An 8,857-nucleotide genomic window follows, 5' to 3' on the forward strand; every position below is an offset into this window, starting at 1 on the left:
TTTGAGGTGTGATTTATCTTAAACTGCACACATTAAAAATGCACAATTTGATAAATGCACAGATACCTCCATGAAGCTATCACAAATCAAGATAGCGAACATAACCAACATATACAAAAGTTTCCTAGTGAGTGTCCCTTTGTGAGTGCTCCTTCCCACCCTTCCTGCTCCCCCATTCCCCAGCAACCACTGATCCGCTGTCACTATAGATTAGTTTGCATTTTCTGGAATTTAATATAAATGACAATTCTGATAGCATTTTAGATTAAGAACCATTTGTATTGTAATTTTTCTCTAGTAGATAAAATATAGACATGTTTGTGATACTGGTTTAATTATATTGGTTTAGAACAGCCTTTCTCAACTCGCTTTAAGCTGTAATGCACTGAAGTAGTATTTCTCAAAAATTAGTTTGCGTCAGAATCACTTGGAGTATCTGTTAAGCCACCCCAGAGTTTCTGATTCAGTAGGTCTGAGACAGGGCTAAGAATTTTCATTTTGTAGAAGTTCCCAAGTGATGTTGCTGCTACCAGTTGAAGAAAGCGCATTCCTTAAGACATTTGTTGTTGATAATAAATTAAGTTTTTTCCTAAGCATCCAGGATGGTACTATTTATATACTATCCTTGGGGAAATTGAGAAAATACTTAGTAATTTTCTCTGTTCTGTGGTTAAAATGAGGAATCCAGTTCAAAAAGACTGGTTTAGAATTACCTAATTTGTGTGGTGAAAATGGGCATGTTCTTTAGTAATCTTCAACATTTAGCAGAAGCAAGAAGAACTACAATTCTGCAGCCTGTGGAAGGAAACCACATTCACAAAAAGATACACAAAATGAAAAGGCAGAGGACTTTGTACCAGATGAAGGAACAAGATAAAACCCCAGAAAAACAACTAAATGAAGTGGAGATAGGCAATTCCAGAAAAAGAATTCAGAGTAATGAGAGTGAAGATGATCCAGGACCTCATAAAGAATGGAGGCAAAGATCGAGAAGATGCAAGAAATGTTTAACAAAGACCTAGAAGAATTAAAGAACAAACAGAAATGAACAGTACAGTAACTGAAATGAAAACTACATTAGAAGGAATCAATAGCAGAATAACAGGCAGAAGAACAGATAAGTGACCTGGAAGACAGAATAGTGGAATTCACTGCTGTGGAACAGAAAGAAAAAAGAATGGAAAGAAATGAAGACAGCCTAAGAGACCTCTGGGACAACATTAAACACAACAGCATTCTCATCATACGGGTCCCAGAGGAGAAAAGAGAGAGAAAGGATCCGAGAAAGTATTTGAAGAGATTACGGTCGAAAACTTCCCTAACATGGGAAAGGAAATAGCCACCCAATCCAGGAAACGCAGAGTCCCAGGCAGGATAAACCCAAGGAGAAACACACCAAGACACATAGTAATCAAATTGACAAAAATTAAAGGCAAAGAAAAATTATTAAAAGCAACAAGGGAAAAACGGCAAATAACATACAAGGAAACTCCCATAAGGTTAACAGCTGATTTCTCAGTAGAAACTCTACAAGCCAGAAGGGAGTGCCATGATATATTTAAAGTGATGAAAGGGAAGAATCTACAACCAAGGTTACTCTACCCAGCAAGTATCTCATTCATATTGGACAGAGAAATCAGAAGCTTTACAGACAAGCAAAAGCTAAGAGAATTCAGCACCACTAAAGCAGCTCTGCAACAAATGCTAAAGGAACTTCTCTAAGTGGGAAACGCAAGTAGAAAAGGACCTACAAAAACAAACCCATGGTCTTCCCTGGTGGCGCAATGGTTGAGAGTCCGCCTGCTGATGCAGGGGACACGGGTTCGTGACCCGGTCCGGGAAGATCCCACATGCCGCGGAGTGGCTAGGTCTGTGAGCCGTGGCCGCTAGGCCTGCGCACCCGGAGCCTGTGTTCCGCAACGGGAGAGGCCACAACAGTGAGAGGCCCACGTACTGCAAAGAAAAACAAAAAAAACACATAACAATCAACAAAATGGTAATAGGAACATACATATCGATAATTAGCTTAAACGTGAATGGATTAAATGCTCCAACCAAAAGACACAGGCTTGCTGAATGAATACAAAAACAAGACCCAAATATATGCTGTCTGTAAGAGCCCCACTTCAGACCTAAGGACACATACAGACTGAAAGTAAGGGAATGGAAAAAGATATTCCATGCAAATGGAAATCAAAAGAAAGCTGGAGTAGCAATACTCATATCAGGCAGGTAAAATAGACTTTAAAGTAAAGAATGTTATAAGAGACAAGGAAGGGCACTACATAATGATGAAGGGATCAATTCAAGAAGAATATTTAACAATTGTAAACATATATGCACCCAAAATAGGAGCACTTCAGTACATAAGGCAACTGCTAACAGCTATAAAAGAGGAAATCAACAGTAGCGCAGTAATAGTGGGGGAATTTAACACCTCACTTTCACCAATGGAGAAATCATCGAAACAGAAAATTAATAAGGAAACACAATAGAAGCAGATAGATTTAATTGATATTTATATCAGTTAAATGACACAATAGACCAGATAGATTTAATTGATATTTATAGGACATTCCATCCAAAAGCAGCAGAGTGTACTTTCTTCTCAAGTGCACACGGAACATTCTCCAGGATAGATCACATCTTGAGTCACAAATCAAGCCTCAGTAAATTTAAGAAAATTGAAATCATATCAAGCATCTTTTCTGACGACAATGCTATGAGATTAGAAATCATTTATAGGGGAAAAAAGTGTAAAAAACACAAACACATGGAGAGATCAGTGAAGACATCAAAGAGGAAATCAAAAAATACCTGGAGACAAATTACAACGAAAACACAATGATACAAAACCTATGGGATGCAGCAAAAGCAGTTCTTAGAGGGAAGTTTATAGCAGTACAAGCCTACCTCAAGGGACAAGAAAAATCTCAAACAATCTAACCTTACATCTAAAGGAACTAGAGAAAGAAGAACAAACAAAACCCAAAGTTAGCAGAAGGAAAGAAATTGTAAAGATCAGAGCAGAAATTAATGATATAGAAACAAAGAAAACATTAGCAAAGATCAATAAAACTAAAAGCTGGTTCTTTGAGAAGATAAACAAAATTGCTGAACCTTTAGCCAGACTCATCAAGAAAAAGAGGGAGAGGACTCAAATCAATAAAATTAGAAATGAAAAAGGAGAAGTTACAACAGACACCGCAGAAATACAAAGCATCCTAAGAGACTACTACAAGCAACTCTATGCCAATAAAATGGACAACCTGGAAGAAATGGACAAATTCTTAGAAAGATATCATCTTCCAAGACTGAACCAGGAAGAAATAGAAAATATGAACAGAACAATCACAAGTAATGAAATTGTGATTAAAAATCTTCCAGCAGGGCTTCCCTCGTGGAGCAGTGGTTGAGAGTCCACCTGCGAATGCTGGGGACACGGGTTCGTGCCCCGGTCTGGGAAGATCCCACATGCTGCGGAGTCGCTGGGCCTGTGAGCCATGGCCACTGAGCCTGCGTGTCTGGAGCCTGTGCTCGGCAATGGGAGAGGCCACAGCAGTGAGAGGTCCGCGTACCGCAAAAAAAAAAAAAAAAAAAAAAAAAACTTCCAACAGAAGTCCATGACCAGATGGCTTCATAGGTGAATTCTATCAAACATTTAGAGCAGAGCCAACACCCATCCTTCTCAAACCTTCCAAAACATTGCGGAGGAAGGAACACACCCAAACTCATTCTGTGAGGCCACCATCACCCTGATACCAAAACCAGACAAAGATACTACAAAAAAAGAAAATTACAGACCAATATCACTGATGAACATAGATGCAAAAATCCTCAACAAAATACTAGCAAACAGAATCCAACAACACATTAAAAGGATCATACACCATGATCAAGTGGGATTTATCCCAGGGATGCAAGGATTCTTCAATATATGCAAATCAATCAATGTGATACACCATATTAACAAATTGAAGAATAAAAACCATATGATCATCTTAAAAAATAATCTTCAACTTTTAAAATAGTTCACTACTATGCTATTTCACTATTGTATTCAGAAATATTTGTATATTAAGTGGTCAAGTAATTTTTTAACAGAAATGCTAAGAGTCCTTTTTGGTTAGGTAGATACCATTTTCTAGATAAATATTTGCTTTATAAACACATTTAGAGGCATGAATATTATGTATATGAAGCAAAAAATTTTCCCTTTTCAGAATGTTATAGAATGATTTTTAAATTTTCTTTCATTTTTTATTGAAGTATAGGTGCTGTACAATATTATATAAGTTACAGGTGTACAATTTTATGTTAATTACAGGTATACAGTATTATAAGTTACAGGTGTACAATATAGTGATACACAATTTTTAAAGGTTATATTTATACTTATAAAATAATATATATTTATTATTATTATAAAGTATTGGCTGTATTCCCCATGTTGTACAGTATATCCTTGTAGCTTATTTTATAGTTGATAATTTGTGCCTCTTACAGCCCATCCCTATATTGCCTCTCCCTCCTTCTTTCTCCCCACTGCTCACCACTAGTTTGTTGTCTTTGTCTGTGAGTCTGCTTCTTTTTTGTTGTATTCTCTAGTTTTATTTTTTAGATTTCATATTTAAGTGCTATCATACATAGTATTTGTCTTTCTTTATCTGACATATCACTTAGCATAATGCCCTCCAAGTAATTTTATGCTTTCTTGAAAATAAAGGATATTTGCTTGATGGTATCTTGTTTTTAGAATTGCACAGAAAGGAAGTTTCACATGTTACTTTATCACTTTATTTTTAGTTTGTGTCTGTAGAAATGGATAGAAAGTAAGTCAGTAGATAAAGCTGACCAGAAGGATACGTCAACAACACGGGCAATACGAAAAAAACTAAGCCAATTAAGGGCAATTTGAGGTGTCTTAAGAAATAGAATGACTCATTTGTTGTTAAAAAAAAAAAAAAAGGTAGGCAGATATATAATTACAAATTTCTAAGACTTAATTATATGATTAAGATAAAAATCTAGATTATTTTTAGCTTCAGTAGTTTCCATGTTTTATTCAGAAAACCTCTATTTTGGTTTGTCATGCAAAGTGTTCTTAACTGGGATATCTTCCTATTTTGAATTTCAGGGCAGCAGCGATGACTCTCCGCACGGTATTATTGTCATTGCAAGCACTACTGGCAGCTGCAGAACCAGATGATCCACAAGATGCAGTAGTAGCAAATCAGGTAAGGTAGCTGCTTTTGAACGACTTTCTTGTACTTACCTATGAGTGTTTACTTTAGTGGTTTGCAGTGGTCAGAACAGAAGCATACGTCTATTGAAAGTAAATTTGGAAATGGTTTATTTTCTTGCTGTGAGATTATTGTATCAGATGTAATAGTGAAAACCTAATTTTGTGATTTTTTTTTAACACAGTAGTTTGTTTATATGGTAGATGCTTTTTTCCTAACATATTATGAAGTTTTCAAAAACACAATGTTGAAAGAATTACACAGTGAATACCCACATATCTACCTACCATCTTGATTCTATGATTAACATTTTACTTTATGTGCTTTATCATGTGTGTATCCATTTATCTGTCTCTTAATTCAGTGATGATCCTTCCCTCATGATAATGTTAATCAGCTCCAACTGTGGCACTGAGTAGTTGCATGGTGAAGGTTATCAAAAACCTTGTAATTGCCAAATGGAATAAATATTTTTCAGTTGTGATCTTTGATTTCCAAGGCAGAGGTTAGCAAATTACTGCCAGACTGACTGTTTATGTAAATAATGTTTTATTGGAACATAGCCACCCTCATTTGTTTACAGCTACAAGTGGCAGAATTGAATAATTATGACAGAGACAGTATTGTCTGAAAGCCTGAATAATTATTTTCTGGTCCTTTAAGAAAGTTTGCCAACCCATACTCTAAACCAGTGGTTCCCAACCATTTTGTAACCAGGGACTGGTTTCGTTGAAGACAATTTTTCTTCGGACCGGTGGTGGAGGGTGGGGGGTGGGGTGGAGATGGTTCAGGCGGTGATGCGAGCGATGGGGAGCGGCAGATGCAGCTTTGCTCGCTCGCTGCTCACCTCCTGCTGCGTGGACCGGTTCCTAACAGGCCGAGGATCGGTACTGGTCCGCAGCCTGGGGGTTGGGGACTCCTGCTCTAAACCAGTAGGATTTATTGAGCCTTGTGTGTTTTTTTTATTTTTTTGCGGTATGCGGGCCTCTCACTGTTGTGGCCTCTCCCATTGCGGAGCACAGGCTCCGGTCGCGCAGGCTCAGCAGCCATGGCTCACGGGCCCAGCCGCTCCGTGGCATGTGGGATCTTCCCGGACCGGGGCATGAACCCATGTGCTCTGCATCGGCAGGCAAACTCTAAACCACTGCACCACCAGGGAAGCCCTGTTATTTTTGTTTTTTAACCCAGAAATTTTTTCTTCTCTTGACTTCTGAGATACTATTCTCTTTTCCTATCTTCGTAGTTGTGGTTGTTCCCTCCTACTTCCTACAGTTGTTTCTCTTCTTTCTCCACTCTGCCGCCCTGTGTTTTTGTTTTTTTTTTCTTGTCCACACTGCATGGCTTGCGGGATCTTAGTTCCCCAACCAGGGATTGAACCCATGCCTCCTTCAGTGGAAGTGTGGAGTCCTAATTACTGGACCACCAAGGAATTACCTCTCCTCCCTTTTAAATATACTTTCTCAGTTCTTACACTGTTTCTTTCACTTTCCATTTTATACGCTCACTTGGATGATCATATCCATGCTGATATTACCACCTGTATGTTGATAACGATATTCAGGCTTGACCTCTGTCCTGAGCCCAAGAGCCTGTTTGCAAGTGGAGAGCTCTATATGAATATTCCATGGGTACCTTAGTACAGCATTCCCAAAACTGAATGCAGAATCTTAAACCTGTGAACCTGTTCATCGTTCTGTAATATAATCAGCTTATTTATATATCCCAGTCACAGGCTTGGAGTACTTCTCTATGTCTCTCTCTCGTATCCCAGTATCTCTCTGTCGTAATACTTCTCTGATTACTTAATTCACATGTTTAAAAATTTCTCATTTTACTGCTCTGATGGAGCTCCTTACCTCAGCCTCTTCTTTCCCTCATATTCTACACTGATAGCAGTTAGCTTTATAAAGTGTAAATCTTATTTCACTATACTGTTAAAAACCTATTAGTAGCTTTACTATCACCTACTTGATAAGTCCAAATTGTTTAGTTTGAAGAGTTCCTCCATGATTTGAACTGTCTATAAACCCAGTTTCATCTCCTAAATTCTTACTGTTCTTCAAACTCACGCTGTTCAAGATGGTGTCGTTCCTACATGTCATTTCACCCAGTCTGCCATTTTCTCTCTGCCTAAGAAAACATTTCCTCTTAGAAACTTCTTCCTTTCCTTTGAAAAGTTCATCACTCCTTATGTTGTATATATCCTTGTTAATGTGTTCTACTATTATTTGCCTTAGAGTGCTTAGAATTATGGTTTAACGTGTTATATATGTGCTATTGGTTCATTTTCGATAGTCAGAAACATGGCTTGAGTTCCAGCTTTGATTTCCTGTTGAGTTCTGAGCCTCAAAGGTTGAGGTTGGACTCAGTTTTCTTCTAACTCTGTTCAGTAGTTTGACTTATTTCCTTTTAATAATGGTAGAAACTAGATTTATCATTTTAATGTATAGAAATATATAATGTGTATAAAACATCTTAAGAAATATTAAAGTGAATTTAATATTTTAAATTTATACTTGGCTTTATTAATTAATGGTAGTCCCAGAATATTTGAGAATAAATTTACTTCTTTCCAATGCATATGGAAAATCTTACCTTTTGAAAAGTACTCTATGGTGAGTTCATAATCATCTCAAAACATGTGCTGTAAGTTAGGACTTTGCATATGGGGTTTTCTTAAATCCCTGTACACTAATACAGCTCTAGCAAAACAGCAAAGTCAAGTTGTATTCTAGCCTGAGCTATGATTGATACAGAAGTTGGTTACATTTATTAATGTGCACATAATTTTAGAAGCTAGTAATTCTGTTTATCTCTGTAATGTTTGCCACTGCACAGTGTTTAGAGACAACTCTAGTAACTCCATTTAGTATTAGTTTTCTGCTACTTTGTTGAAATTGGGGATTAAAGTTGATAAACGTTACTTTTGTTTTTCTTTCCTCAGTGCAACTTGTGAATCACAGCTTCAGGTTAAACAGTCTTTTCTTGAGTGACATAGTGTGTTTGCAGTGGAAAGTGAATCAGTCACATTTTAAAAATTGAATCTACATTTATTTACATTTTACTTAGAAAAATCAGGTTTTTAGGCAATTAGGACATGAGTTAACTATATTGAATATTATAACTGCATTGTCATGCCAATCAATTTTTTTCCCCCATATAGTACAAACAAAATCCCGAAATGTTCAAACAGACAGCTCGACTTTGGGCACATGTGTATGCTGGAGCACCAGTTTCTAGTCCAGAATACACCAAAAAAATAGAAAACCTATGTGCTATGGGCTTTGATAGGGTAAGTACATAAAGGCATGTTGATTTTTACTTATTCATTAAATTATTGCTGCAAATCCTTGGCTGACAAAAGTGGCTCAAAAAAATACCCTAAATCTAATTTTGATAAGCAAACTTTGTTATTAAAACCAGTGATCTTTTTTTTTTGGCTGATTCCAGTCATTGGTTTTAGAAGCTTCTTTTTATGAAGTGCAAGGTAACTTAAAAATGAAAAAACAAGGTGTGGTTTCTTAATATAAAGACAGTGGGTGATGCAGTATTTTAAAAATATTTCCTTGAGATTTTATTTATTTATTTATTTTGTCCCCTTTTCTTTTCTACAG

The 8,857-nt window shown here is 36.9% G+C and overlaps 1 protein-coding gene across 6 annotated transcripts in view; it reads left to right on the forward strand.

Moving 5' to 3' along the window:
* UBE2K (ubiquitin conjugating enzyme E2 K) overlaps window positions 1-8,857 on the forward strand; it is a 108,800-nt gene that overhangs the window by 68,388 nt on the left and 31,555 nt on the right. For all 6 annotated transcript variants that reach the window (XR_016393261.1, XM_089911806.1, XM_022565662.2 and 3 more), the window contains 2 exons: window positions 5,138-5,237; window positions 8,407-8,535. Coding sequence is in view for 5 of the 6 variants with exons in the window: in XM_089911806.1 (XP_089767932.1) it covers window positions 5,138-5,237; window positions 8,407-8,535 (229 nt within the window). In the remaining variant the exon portion in view is untranslated. The remainder of the gene's footprint in view (window positions 1-5,137; window positions 5,238-8,406; window positions 8,536-8,857) is intronic.

Source organism: Delphinapterus leucas, chromosome 5, assembly GCF_059928025.1.
Source record: "Delphinapterus leucas isolate spDelLeu-1000000601 "Yukka" chromosome 5, BTC_Dleu_Yukka2, whole genome shotgun sequence".
Lineage (NCBI taxonomy): Eukaryota > Metazoa > Chordata > Mammalia > Artiodactyla > Monodontidae > Delphinapterus > Delphinapterus leucas.